This window comes from Thamnophis elegans, chromosome 6, assembly GCF_009769535.1.
Source record: "Thamnophis elegans isolate rThaEle1 chromosome 6, rThaEle1.pri, whole genome shotgun sequence".
Classification (NCBI taxonomy): domain Eukaryota; kingdom Metazoa; phylum Chordata; class Lepidosauria; order Squamata; family Colubridae; genus Thamnophis; species Thamnophis elegans.
The window spans coordinates 3,524,356-3,538,569 of NC_045546.1; the positions used below are offsets into that span (position 1 = coordinate 3,524,356).

The following is a 14,214-nucleotide window of genomic DNA, read 5'->3' on the forward strand; positions in this document are numbered from 1 at the left end:
GGTGCCGGGAACGTGGGCAGGCTCCCCAACTGCCGCGGCGCTGAACGATCTTAACCAATACATTTTTATGTTGTTTATTAGTCATATGCGTCGAATTTCTCCTTATTTTCGGTTCAGTGTTTTAGTGTTCACTGTTTTTAGACTAGTGTAATTTTAATTTGCTAACAATTTGACTGTCGGCCCCTCTTGATCTTGAGGCCCTAGGCTGAAGCCTAGTTAGCCTATAGGGAAATCCGGCCCTGGTCTCTCCCCGGACACTGCAACTGTCATAACACTAGTCAGTTGCCATTTCTTTTCCATATCAAATTGTCTTTCTTTTATCAAAATACAAGATACAGAAATCCAAAGTGAAGGAAAAAAAGGGGAACGAGAAAATGTGGGATGGAAAGAGAAAAAGAATAACAGACAAGGACTTTCCACTCTCTTTGGCAAAGTTAAAGATAATGATAACATCGCAACATCCATTTTTTAAAATTAAATCTAAATTTTGTTCACAGGGAGGCTGCAAACGGTCGTAAGTTTGAATAAACGGTTCTAACTCACCCTTTTCGGTGCTGTTGTCACTAAATGAACGGTCGCTAGGTTGAGGATTCTCCGTACGGGTGAGATCCTCGTGACCGCAACCTAGGAGCCTGAAATTTACGTTGCTGAGTGAAAACGTTTCCTTAAGTGAGTTTGCCCCCCCCCCTTTCACGACTTCTCTCGCCACGGTTGTTAAGCGAATCATTGCGTTTGTTAAGTTAGCCAGACGGTTGTTAAGTGAATCGGGCTCCCCCATCGACTTTGCTCGTCAGAAGGCCGCCAAAAGGGTGGGGCCGTCATAAAAACAAGCCAGTTGCTAAGCGTCGGAATTCGGATCGCACGATCATGGGGATGCTGCAACGGTCGTAAGTGTGGGGGGGGAAAGGCCCCAAGTCCCTTTTTTCCAGTGCCGGCGTAACTCGGAGCGGTCCCTAAACAGACCGTCGTAGCCGAGGACTACTTGTAAATGGCTCTTAAGTGAATCCGGCTTCCCTGTTGACTCCGCTTGTCAGAAGGCCGTCAAGGGGGGGAGGATATCGCAGTGACTCCCGAGACGCTGCAACCGTCACTAACGGAAGGTTGTAACCCGAGGACTTCCCGTATCAGCGCTCCTCTTTTTTTCCCCCTTCCTTCCTTCTTTTTCCCCCCTGCAGCCATGAATAACCGACGAAGCCTTGATTTCCCTGCTCGTGATGGCGGGCATCATCCTCCTGGTGGGCATCTTCAGACAGCACGCCCACCGGGTGGTACGGCGGGCTTCCGATTGGTTCACTTTCCGCCCAGGAGCTGGCTGCCACTTTCCAGATCTGCGCTTGCACCCACGAACTCTGCCTGCTGGGCGGCCTGCTGCCCCGCCCGGAGATCGCCCTGTGGCTCACCTACATTTTCACCGTCCTCCACGGCTGGACGTTAACGGGCAGCGTGGGCAACCCGGCCAGCAGCATCCAACAGCTTTACAAGGGGCAGCTGAGGTCCCACGGGTGGTGCCTGCAGACGGCGGGGCAGTTGACGGCGGCCGTCTTGGCTCACCTGGGCATGAAATTCCTCTGGATGCTGGGCCTGACCTCCGGCCACCAGAGAGCCCAGCCGGACGTCTGCAGCAACCCCATTCAGACCACCATCCCCAACGCCTTCGGCCTGGAGTTCCTCTTCTCCTTCCTGCTACACCTGACCTTACTCCAGTTTGAGTCCACGAGCCCCACCATGAAAGTCCACCTGATCGCTCTGTTGATCACCTCCTTTGTCTACACAGGTTGGTGGGTTTATCCCTCGTTTGCTCCCACGGCTTAAAACTCGGATCGGGTAGTTGTTGTTGTTGTTGTTCTTCTTCTTCTCCTCGTCCTCCTCCTCCTCCTCATTCTTTTATCTTCTTCTCCTTCTTCTATATCTTCTCCTTCTCCTCCTCCGCCTCCTTCTATCTTCTTCTCTTCTCCTCCTCCTCCTATATCTTCTTTTCCTCCTCCTCCTCCTCCTTCTACCTTCTTCTCCTATATCTCCTCCTCCTCCTCCTCCTCCTCCTCCTCCTCCTCCTCCTCCTATCTTCTTCTCCTCCTCCTTCTATCTCTTTCTTCTATATCTTCTCTCTATATCTTCCCCTCCTCCTTCTATCTTCTTCTCTTCTCCTCCTACTTCTATATCTTCTTTTCCTCCTCCTCCTTCGTCTCCTCCTCCTTCTACCTTTTTCTCCTTCTATATCTCCTCCTCCTCCTCCTCCTCCTCCTCCTCCTATCTTCTCCTTCTATATCTTCTCCTCCTCCTCCTTCTCCTTCTTTCCTCTATATCTTCTCTCTATAGCTTCTCCTCCTTCTATCTTCTTCTCTTCTTCACCTCCTTCTATATCTTCTTTTACTCCTCCTCCTCCTCCTTCTACCTTCTCCTTCTATATCTCCTCCTTTTCCTTCTATCTTCTTCTCCTTCTATATCTTCTCCTACTTCTATATCTTCTTCTCCTTCTCCTTCTATCTTCTTCTACCATCTTCTCCTTCTTCTATCTCCTCCTCCTCCTATATCTTCTATCGTGTGTGTGTGTGTGTGTGTGTGTGTGTGTTCCAGCATAACTCTGGAATGCCTCAAGCAATTTCAACCAAACTTGGTACACAGATGACTTAGTCTCTGGAAACAAATACTGTGGGGGGTAAGACACTCCTAAAACCCCTCGTAATGTGTGTTCTGTTAAGATACAGCCTATCGTGCCTTAAAATGGCTTCTACTGTACTGCCGTAAAATGGCTTCTACTGTACAGCACAGTGGAGTTACCGTGGTAATGGCTTCACAGTCCTCCACAAGGGGGGGGGGGCTCCCTCTGGTAAGAGGAATAATCCAACATTAGAAATTACGTTTGGTCCGGACATTTTCCCCCCTATAAATAAATACCTGGGCAACGCCGGATTATCGGCTAGTTTGGAATACAGACAGTCCTCGACATACGACCACAATTAAGCCCAACATTTCTGTGGCTAAGCAGGGCAACTGTGAATGTCACTTAGACCCACGATGGCGCTAGTAGTTAGAATGCAGTCTTGGGGGAAAAAGCATCCGCTAGCAAGTTACGAAAACAGAAAGGGAAATTCGCAGTAAGGCTTAAACTTGGAAAGGTAGTCCTCGCTTAGTGACTGCCGTTTATTGAGCCTTTGCGGTCACCACAGGGATGAAAAAGTGTAGAGTATAGAACAACAGAGTTGGAAGGGACCTGGGAGGTCTTCTAGTCCAACCCCCTGCTCGGGCAGGAAACCCTACACTGCTTCTCGCTACACAATTGGTTGCCCAATTCTCTTCTTAAAAACATCCAGTGCTGGAGCATTTACAATTTCTGGAGGCAACGTTGTTCCTTTGCTCCTTGTAAGTTGACGCCTCGACGTTTGCAACCTCTGCGGGTCTTGCAAAGGGAAGGAAAGCTGGAGTAAGATTGTGAGCGCAGTCACGGTTTCACTTGACGATCGTTTTGCTGAAGAGCCTCCCGAAGGAGCCTCTTGTAAGAAGAAGAGGGCATTGTCTTCTGCAAATCCTTCCATCTGCCAACTGCGTTGCCTCTTCCATTAAGAGTCTTTCGGCCAGCCGCTCCTGCCGAATCACAATTGCGGCTTTTACTGCTCGGTTCCAGCATTCGCTGGGCTGACTCAAAAGCCTTGGGAACAATATCCCATGCCGTGTGTAATCGACGGAAAGAAAGAAAGAAAGAAAGAGAAGAAGGAAGGAAGGAAGGAAAGAAGGGAGGAAAGAAAGATAGAAGGAAAGAAAGAAGAAGAAAGAAGAAGGAAGAAAGGAAAGAAAGAAAGAAGAAAAGAAAGAAAAGAAAGAAAGAAGGAAAGAAAAGAAGAAAGAAAGAAAGAAAGAAAGAAAGAAAGAAAGAAAGAAAGAAAGAAAGAAAGAAAGAAAGAAAAAGCCGCTTCCAATTCTAATGTAAAGCGAATGTTAGAAGTTGTTGAGAACTTTCATATGCTTGGACTGTGGTTTTCTTACCATACTAAGGGTTTCCACAAAGGAGAATATTTGTAGCTCAGGGTTGAAATGAGAGGGTTTCTAGAGCTCTCTTGAGCTTGGATGTTTTCTTGCAGACGTTTCATTACCCAACTAGGTAATGTCATCAGTGTTAGAAGGGAGAGGGGTTTGAGGAGGAGGAGGAGAACTGTGGAGGAGGAGAACTGTGACATTTCATTACCCAACTAGATAATGTCATCAGTCCTAGAAGGGAGTGGATTTGAGGAGGAGGAGGAGGAGGAGGAGGAGGAGGAGGAGGAGGAGGAGGAGGAGGAGGAGGAGGAAAACTGTGGGGACCTTCGTGCTCTCTGAGCTTGGATGTTTTCTTGCAGACGTTTTATTACCCAAATAGGTAATAACATCAGTGTTAGAAGGGAATGGGGTTTGAGGAGGAGGAGGAGAACTATGGAGGAGGAGGAGAACTGTGACATTTCATTACCCAACTAGATAATGTCATCAGTGGACTGGGTTTGAGGAGGAGGAGGAGGAGGAAGAAGAGGAGGAGGAGGAGGAAAACTGTCGGCTCCTTGGTGCTCTCTGAGCTTGGATGTTTTCTTGCAGACGTTTTATTACCCAAATAGGTAATAACATCAGTGTTAGAAGGGAGTGGGGTTTGAGGAGGAGGAGGAGAACTATGGAGGAGGAGGAGGAGGAGAACTGTGACATTTCATTACCCAACTAGATAATGTCATCAGTGGACTGGGTTTGAGGAGGAGGAGGAGGAGGAAGAGGAGGAAGAAGAGGAGGAGGAGGAAAACTGTCGGCTCCTTGGTGCTCTCTGAGCTTGGTAGTTTTCTTACAGACGTTTCATTACCCAATTAGGTAACATCATCAGTGTTAGAAGGGAGTGGGGTTTGCAGAGTGGAAGAGGAGGAACAGGAAGAGGAAAAGGGCTGTTGGGTCCTTGCAGCTCTCTGAGCTTGGTGGTTTTCTGGTGGACGTTTCATTACCAAACTAGATAACATCATCAGTGCTAGGAGGGAGAGGGGTTGTGGAGGAGGAGGAAGGGAGGAGGAGGAGGAGGAGGAGGGCTGTGGGGTCCTTGGTGCTCTCTGAGGTTGGTGGTTTCCTTGCAGACATTTAATTAGAAAACCACCAAGCTCAGAGACCACCAAGGACCCCACAGTCTTCCTCCTTACCGCAACTCCCACTCTGCTAATGCGCTAGCCAGCAAAAGAAACTCCTGAAACATTTCCCCCCCTCCTCCAGGGTATGAAGATAGTCCTCAACTTGCAACACTTCATTTAGTGACCGCTCAAAGTTGCAACCGCATCTCGAAAAGTGACTCACGACTGCTTTTCGGAGTTAAAACCCTTTGCCGCTTCCCCTTGATCACACGATCAAAATTCCGACACCTGGCAACGGGCTCATACTTATGTCCGTTGCTGTGTCTCAAGATCACGTGATTCCCTTTGGCGACCTTCTGACAAACAACATCAATGGGGAAGCCGGATTCCCTTAACAACCATGTCCCTGCCTTAACAGCTGGAGTGTTTCACTTCACAGTGGTCGTAAAATGGGGCCCAAACTCACTTAGCAAAGGTCTCGCTTATCAGCAGAAAGTTTGAGCTCAACTGTGGTCGTACGTCAAGGACTAACTGAGCTAAAAAGTTATGTAGGTACAGAAGCGGAAAAGCCCGCTCTAGCATTTCGCGCGCAAAAAGCATAAGATAAATTCCCCCGCTTTTCCCTTCTCCCTGTCCTCCTATGGTCCTTCGTTTCCTCCTGGGTTGTTTTGAGAACAATCTGTTTGCCTCAGACATTCTCAGAGTTGGTGACCTTGGAACCAGAGTTTCCCCCTCCCAAATCATCCTCACATCTCAAGGCCTTCTCTCCACCTTCCCTGATAGTTGTCTGTTGGCGAGCAGGCTGGTTAGCGCGTCACCCACGACGCCTTCCCTCGCCAGACTATCCTAAGGATTCCTGAAAAGATCTGAAGAACCTATACCGCCCACCACCTACGCCGACCATCATCGATCATTAACCTTCCTCTGAAGAGTTTGGCAAACCCCCAAATGCAAACATCAACAATCCCTGAACTTTGGAATCTGTTCGATTTGGGACTCACTCCAAAATCTCCAGATCAGCACCTACTGGAATTGGCGATTAAATCCAAGCGCCGCGTCCATTAGTGAAAAAGCGCCTTCTTGCAGGATTTCAAGATGGGGCTTTTGTGTTGCCATGCCTGGTCAAATATTCCCTCCTTCTCCTCCTTCTCATGTCTATTTGAGATGCAGAAATTGAGAGCAAGAGATGGTTTGGGTGGTCCATGGAATAGACACGTTCCATGGTCTAGTGTAGGAGTGTCAAACTGAACTTCTTTGAGGGGGCGGATTAGCATTGTAGTTCTTCTCTGTGGGCGGGGGGGGGGGGGAGAAGGGGAAAGACAAGATGGATGCCACCTCCAGCACCCTTCCAGCCAAAACTGGGTCTAGTATTTGGTAGAACTCTAGAGATATCACTCTCTGATAGGAATGTACTAGCTGGATACCCGTGCTTCGCGATGAAACTATGTGATCAGGCAATGCAGGAGAAATCCGGTTCACTACGGTTCAATCTATTGGCTTAGTGGTGGTTGGTGATTGAAACACCTGAGGGAATATCGCTCCCGCCGCCTTGAGTCCGGAATCAGTTCCGTAGATGGAGAGCGTAGACATTTTTGTGAGGTACCAACATTTAGTACTGTAGGGAGTCTCAGGCTGCTCCTGAGTGAAGGAGTGGACCGTCTGCCAGTTTGAACTGAGGTAACGGAATGTGAGGCAAGTGGCAGTTGGAACAGAATTATTTTCAGGTGGGGAGGGGGAGTAGAACTCCTTAGCATCAAGGCGTGTTAATTACTATATAAGAAATACTAATGATCTGATGACCATTTCGAAAAATCCTTTCTTAGCGAGCACCTAGAAGCCAAGAGGAAAATCCGTGTCAAATTTCAAGTTTGTAGGCTTTACGGTTCTGGAGATTTTGTGATGAGTGAATGGTACTTGGGTTTTATATATATATATATAGATCATCAATGGTTCTGAACTACCTGATTCTTATGCCAGCGAGCTAATTTGATTGCCTCTTAAAAGTTGCATGAGGTCTTAAAAGAGAAACGTTTTCTGTTCTCTCCTAGGAGGACACCTCACTGGTGCGTTATTTAACCCAGCCCTGGCTTTTTCTCTGCATGGAAACTGCTTCATAGACCAGTTCTGGAATTACCTGGCGGTGTATTGCATCGCACCATGCGCCGGTGAGCAGTTTTGTATTTTTATTTCTTGGGCAGACAAGGATCCCTAAATTGTAGGAAGCAAGGGGTCTAAAACAGTGGTGGTAAATCTTTTTGACACTCAGTGCCCGAACGGAAACCCAAAAGACCAGCTGGCTTCCCCTTTCACTTTTGCTTGTCAGAAGATTGCAAAAGGTCATCCCTTCACCCTGGGATGCTGCAACCGGCATAAGTACATGCCAGTTGCCAAGTGTTTGAATTTTGATCACGTGTATTATGCTGCAATAGTGACATGAAAAATGGTCTAGAATAGAATAGAAAATATAGAAAATAGAACAGAGAAAATAGAAAATAGAATAAGAATATGAATAGAATAAGAATAGAATAGAAAATATAGAAAATAGAACATAGAAAATAGAATAAGAATATGAATAGAATAAGAATAGAATAGAAAATAAAATGGAATAGAATAAGAATAGAAAGTATAGAAAATAGAATGGAATAGAATAAGAATTGAATAGAAAATAGAATAGAAAAAGAATAGAAAAGAAAATAGAATAGAATAGAATAAGAATAGAATAGAAAATATAGAAAATAGAAAAAGAATTTGAATAGAATAAGAATAGAAAATAGAATAGAATAGAAAAAGAATAGAATAGAGTAAGAATAGAATAGAAAATATAGAAAATAGAATAGAGAAAATAGAAAATAGAATAAGAATATGAATAGAATAAGAATAGAACATAAAATTTAGAAAATAGAATGGAATAGAATAAGAATAGAATAGAAAATATCGAAAGTAGAATAGAGAAAATAGAAAATGGAATAAGAATATGAATAGAATAAGAATAGAATAGAAAATATAGAAAATAGAATACAATAGAATAAGAATAGAATAGAAAATAGAAAAAGAATTTGAATAGAATAAGAATAGAATAGAAAATAGAATAGAATAAGAATAGAATAGAATAGAAAATAGAGAAAATAGAATAGAGAAAATAGAAAATAGAATAAGAATATGAATAGAATAAGAATAGAATAGAAAATATAGAAAATAGAATACAATAGAATAAGAATAGAAAATATCAAAAGTAGAATAGAGAAAATAGAAAATAGACTTAGAATATGAATAGAATAAGAATTGAATAGAAAATAGAATAGAATAAGAATAGAATAGAAGGAGGATTGAATAGAAAATAGAATAGAGAAAATAGAAAATAGAATAGAATAAGAATAGAATAGAAAATAGAATAGAATAGAAAAAATAGGAGGAAGAGAATGGAAGAGAGTTTAAACGGACCTTGGAGGTCTTCTAGTCCAGCCCCCTTGCTCAGCAGGAAACCAATACCATTTCAGACGCCTCCAAAATCTGAATTCAGAAATCAATTTTTTCACTGCCTTGTAACTCCGGTCACCAAATGGATGTTTGTAAGTCAAGAATCACCTTTACAGATAGTTCACACTCTTTGAAAATCGTTCAACCCAAGGGGCATCCACTGCTATTTTAATCTGTTTTTTTTCTTCCCTTTTCAAATAGCTCAAAAAAATCTTATTGGTCTCTTTCAGGATCCTTGTTTGTCTCTGTTATATGGGATGACGTTCTCCCTGGGAGGCACAGATATGTTTAAGGCCCGAGACGACAGAGGTTCAAGCATCCCATTACAAAAACAGATGCAATTTTCCTCGCCTTTTCCTGGAGACCGACGTCAAAGTATTCTTAACATCTTTCAGAGCTTGATTTTGAGCCTGTCTTGTGCTTTAAAAATTTCCTGCGCTAAGACATGTGGGGGAAAAATCACCGGGATGTGTTTTTCAGATCCTTGAAAACTTGAAAAGCCAAACATCTGTACACCTTTTTTACAAGGGAAGTTATTTTCCTTTTATGCCCATTTCATCCCTTTTTCAGGAAATAAGTTACCGTTTTAAGCGAAAACAAACAATTCATTTAAAAAAAATGTAGCCCACAAAAAAAGTGTCATAGGGAAAAAAAAAGACTTTTTCATTAAAAAAAATGTAGCTGGGCAATAGGACGGCAGCTAAAATGGTCCCAATGAAAAGATTATTGGGACCGTTTCGCTGGATGTTTAGATCAGTGTTTCTCAACCTTAGCAACTTGAAGATGTCTGGACTTCAACTCCCAGAATTCCCCAGCCAGCGAATTCTGGGAGTTGAAGTCCGGACATCTTCAAGTTGCCAAGGTTAAGAAACACTGGTTTAGATCACCGTTTTTTGTTTTTTTTAAAAAAAACCTCAACCATTTTGCATGCGTGGACTTCAACTCCCAGAATTCCTCAGCCCAACCTTGACTGGGGGATTCTGGGAGTTGTAGTTCCATTCATTCTTAAAGCAGCTAAGTTTGAGAAACACTGGGCTTGAAAATGATTCAGTAAGCTACATCCTAAACTAGGTCTTAATTCTGAAATTCTGAGATTCTTTTGTGGGTTATCCAAATCATTTAAATTTCTGCAGAATATTGTTTCTACCAGCTCATATAAGGTGAGGCAGCCTCAAACCCCTTTAAAAACATTTATACTATTTGATACTATTTTTTTTAAAAAGTGTCAGCCACCTTTGTATAAATGATAGTTTATAAAGCACGGTTTCATGCATATAACTTTATGCATATAAAAAGCACAAAACCCAGCAGGTATATCGTTAACTAAGGGCTGAAACATTACCTTTTTAAAAGCAGCTCTTTATTGCTAAAGCGGCAAACAAGGCGCAAAAAGGAGAAACCATCGCATCGTTATGACAATTGCATGGTTTCACATATGCTTCAAGATTTTAGGCATCCATACAAGAGTTCCCTCAATTATTTGCACAATCTGGAAATTCAGCAGCTTATGAAATAAAACAAGAGTGTGTGCCATAATTTTTCTGAGAGCATCTGTGCTGGAGCGAACGTGGTCCTTCTAGAATTTCTATTTTGTTCTGTTAATACGAAACGGTTTCTATTTTGTTGTGTTAAGCTAATTCTCCCTCCCCGAATCTTAGAAAGAAAGTGAAGGTTTTGTTTCAGGAAAACGTGAAATTTCCGACCCGTTTAAATGTTGGAAGCACTTTTAAAGGAGTCTTTTGGACTATTAAAAATGCCTTAATGCGAACTAGAGTTGACAGGATGGAGCCTGGAAGTACCCCAAATTTTTTTTTTTTAAAAAAAGAACATACCCTTAATATTTTGGGTGGATGAAAGAGTTTGTTGCGGTTTGTTTTTTGCACAGTTTATATTTAAAGAACCCTGAAGCGATCACCAATGGTCCTTGAATTCCAGCTAAAGGATTTCTGTTAATGTTAACGGTTGTCTCCTTCGCAACAACGGTGAAATTCGCGCTGTAATCGTTTATATTACACGCCTTTGATATGTTGTCATTGTAGCGCTGCTGCAGAAAAGGAGGCATTGAAATATTCCTGCAGCAAAGCAGGGGGGATATGGAGTTCTAATCTTGGCGCTAATTGAATTAGAAAAATCATCTCCAATTTCCCTTCCCCTGTGAAACTTGAACGTGGCACGTCCAGTCATGGAAAATGAAGCGAGCACCTGCACAAAATACCCACAACTTTGCATAAGGGGTTAAATATTGTCTTAAAAGAGTAGATTATTTTCTTAATAAAGAAGAGTTTACTTTTACAACTCTGTGATGTTTTTTTTTCCTCCCCAAAACTTTGCTGTTGTTATTAGTTGCGTAGTTGTGTTCTGACCCATTGCAACCCCATAGACAGCGTTCCTCCAGGCCTTCCTGTCCTCTACCATCCTCTGGAGTCCATTGAAGCTCATGCCTACTGCTTCAGTGACTCCATCCAGCCACCTCCTTCTCTGTCATCCCTTCTTCTTTTGCCCTCTGTCGTTCCAAGCCTTCTCCAGGGAGTCCTTCCTTCTCATTAGGTGGCCAAAGCCTTTGAGTTTCCTCTGCAGGATCTGGCCTTCTAAAGAGCAGCCAGGGTTGATCTCCTCTAGGACTGACCGGTTGGATGGCCTTGCAGTCCAAGGGACTCAATGCAGGCGTCTTCTCCAGCACCAGAGTTCAAAGGTCTCCATTCTTTGGCCCTCAGTCTTCCTTATGGTTCAATATCAGGGAATGTCGGCCACTGGCCCCTCCAGCAGCTGAATCAGAGAAGGAGGAGGTGTGGGAATCAGGGCCAGCATCAAGGTAATCTGAGAGCTCCAAGGGAGAAGAGGGAATGGAGCTGGCAGAGTGAGACACAGAGAGAGTGAGACAGAGAGAGAGTCAGAGAGAGAGAAAGAGAAAGAGAGACAGAACCTGGGCTGTCCATCAGCTCTCAGATGGCGAGTCAACACCTCCAGGTCTGGAGGTGGCTGATAAGGAAGAGGAGGAACAGTCAAGTCCAGTGCCTGACGCATGAATGCCCAGAAGGCAGAGGAGAGGAGAACAATGGAAATCTATGGGCAGGTCCTCAGGACAGAAGAGCCACCGCTGCTAGTGAAGTCCAACCCTAGCTCTGGGGATGAAAGGCAGGGGACAGAGATGAATAGATGTGGCAGAGGAGAACAATGGAAATCTATGGGCCGGTCCTCGGGACAGAAGAGCCACCGCTGCTAGTGAAGTCCAACCGTAGCTCTGGGGATAAAAGGCAGGGGGCGCAGATGAATAGATGTGGCAGAGGAGAGGAGAACAATGGAAATCTATGGGCCGGTCCTCGGGACAGAAGAGCCACTGCTGCTAGTGAAGTCCAACCGTAGCTCTGGGGATGAAAGGCAGGGGACAGAGATGAATAGATGTGGCAGAGGAGAGGAGAGCAGTGGAAATCTATGGGCCGGTCCTCGGGACAGAAGAGCCACTGCTGCTAGTGAAGCCCAACCCTAACTCTGGGGATAAAAGGTGGGGGGCGGAGATGAATAGAGGTGGCAGACAACTACTCATCTGCCCTCTGGCTGGATTTGTCAGCCTGAGAAACTTTGCCGGCGCTCCTAAGAAAGGAATCTTTTGAGTTCACGTCAGAGGGTTGGTTGTGTTCGGGGATCTGGGTCAGAACAGGGAGACGCTGCATTTCTCATGATCAGATGGCAGTAGAGATAGTCCTCGGCTTACAACCGTTCGTTCGGCGACCGTTCAAAGTCACTCAATGAAGTTTACGAAGACAGAACAGCAGCAGTTTAAAAAAAAGGGGACTTACGACCGTTTCCCACACTTATGAACCTTTGCAGCAGCCACGTGGTCACGAGATCAAAATTCAGGCACCTGGCAACTGACTCATATTTATGGCGGACGCAGTCTCCCGGGGTCACGTGATTCCCCTTTTGTGACCTTCTGATAAGCCAAGTCAATGGGGAAGCCAAATTCACTTAACAACGGTGTTGCTAACTACATACTGAGCTGAACATACAGTTAAGATCACAGCTTACAACTGGTTGCTAAAATGACCAAAGTTACAACAGATCATACAACCCCCGACACCCCCCCCCAAGGTACTTATGCTCCGTTTCTGAAGGCCTCACAACCACATTCCATGTGGCATTTATTGCCCTTTGCAGCCTCCTGCAATCATCTAACCACAATTGATAACATTTCTGCTGAAAACCAGTGTTTATTTCTGAGTTTGGCCAAAATCGCCCCATAGCGAAGGTGGACTCACTTAAGGACCGAGTTTGCTTGATTAGGGACGCGATGGCTCAGCGGCTAAGACGCGGAGCCTGTTGATCAGAAAGCTTCGTGGTTCGAATCCATAACGCTGCTTAACGGAGGGAGCTCCCGTGACTCGTCCCAGCTTCTGCCAACCGAAGAGTTCGAAAAATGCAAGTAGAAAAATAGGGACCACCTTTGGTGGGAAGGGAACAGCGTTCCGTGCGCCTTTGGCGTTGAGTCATGCTGTCCACATGACCACGGAGACGTCTTCGGACAGCACTGGCTCTTCGGCTTTGAAACGGAGATGAGCAGCGTCCCCTAGAGTCGGGAACGACTAGCGCATATGTGCGAGGGGGACCTTCACCTTTGCTTTATGAAAACAAGGCCATAAAAACAGATCTAATTACCTGTTGACCCACCTTATGACCATCATGACTTATGACCGTAAGCCGAGGACTTCCTGTACCGTGGTTACTATAGGTGTCCCACTTTGAATACCGAGGTAAACACCAGTCGCTTTTAGCCTGAGCAGAAACGTGAAAATATTAATAAGTTCCCAGCAATAAGCAAGCTAATAAGCTGTAAGATACAAAAATCATCTTTATTGAACCACTTCATTGTCATTTTATAGCGGAAATAACAAAAAAAGATTTATCTGGAGCTGAGAACCATTTGCTTGGGTGCCAAAAGGAGCCCCTAGAAACATCAGACAAGATTCTCGGAGAGACGGAGTCAAATTCTTTGCAGGGTATCCACAATTTCCTTAACTTTGCATCTCTGTCGTAAACTCTAGACACCTTAGATAATAGCATAATAATCCCTGTTGTGCGAACCTGGCTGTAGACAAACAAGCATTAAAACCTACGGGAAAGATCCTGGAAACATCTAAAATCCTAAGTTACAATTTTATTCCTTACTCTCTAATACAGTGTTTCTCAACCTTGGCAACTTGAAGATGTCCGGACTTCAACTCCCAGAATCCCCCAGCCAGCGAGAAAAAGGTTGAGAAACACTGCTCTAATACAAGGGTGTGTCCAATCTTGGCAACCTTTTAAGATTTGCTGACTTTTAACTCCCAGAACTTAAGATTTTGGGACTTTCAACTCAGCATGGCTGGCTGGGGAATTCTGGGAGTTGAAGTCCAGACATCTTCAAGTTGCCAAGGTTGAGAAACACTGCCTTAGATAATAGCATAATAATCCCTGTTGTGCGAACCTGGCTGTAGACAAACAAGCATTAAAACCTACGGGAAAGATCCTGGAAACATCTAAAATCCTAAGTTACAATTTTATTCCTTACTCTCTAATACAGTGTTTCTCAACCTTGGCAACTTGAAGATGTCCGGACTTCAACTCCCAGAATCCCCCAGCCAGCGAATGCTGGCTGGGGGATTCTGGGAGTTGAAGTCCGGACATCTTCAAGTTG

The 14,214-nt window shown here is 44.5% G+C and overlaps 1 protein-coding gene across 1 annotated transcript; it reads left to right on the forward strand.

The window, feature by feature from the left end:
- Positions 1-1,215: 1,215 nt before the first annotated feature.
- On the forward strand, positions 1,216-9,146 carry AQP11 (aquaporin 11; the record flags this gene model as incomplete). The annotated part of the gene is made up of 3 exons (XM_032219700.1): positions 1,216-1,774; positions 7,115-7,231; positions 8,774-9,146. Coding segments are annotated over 3 exons (738 nt in total), but the record flags the coding sequence as incomplete, so codon positions are not given.
- Between the last annotated feature and the right edge of the window lie 5,068 nt (positions 9,147-14,214).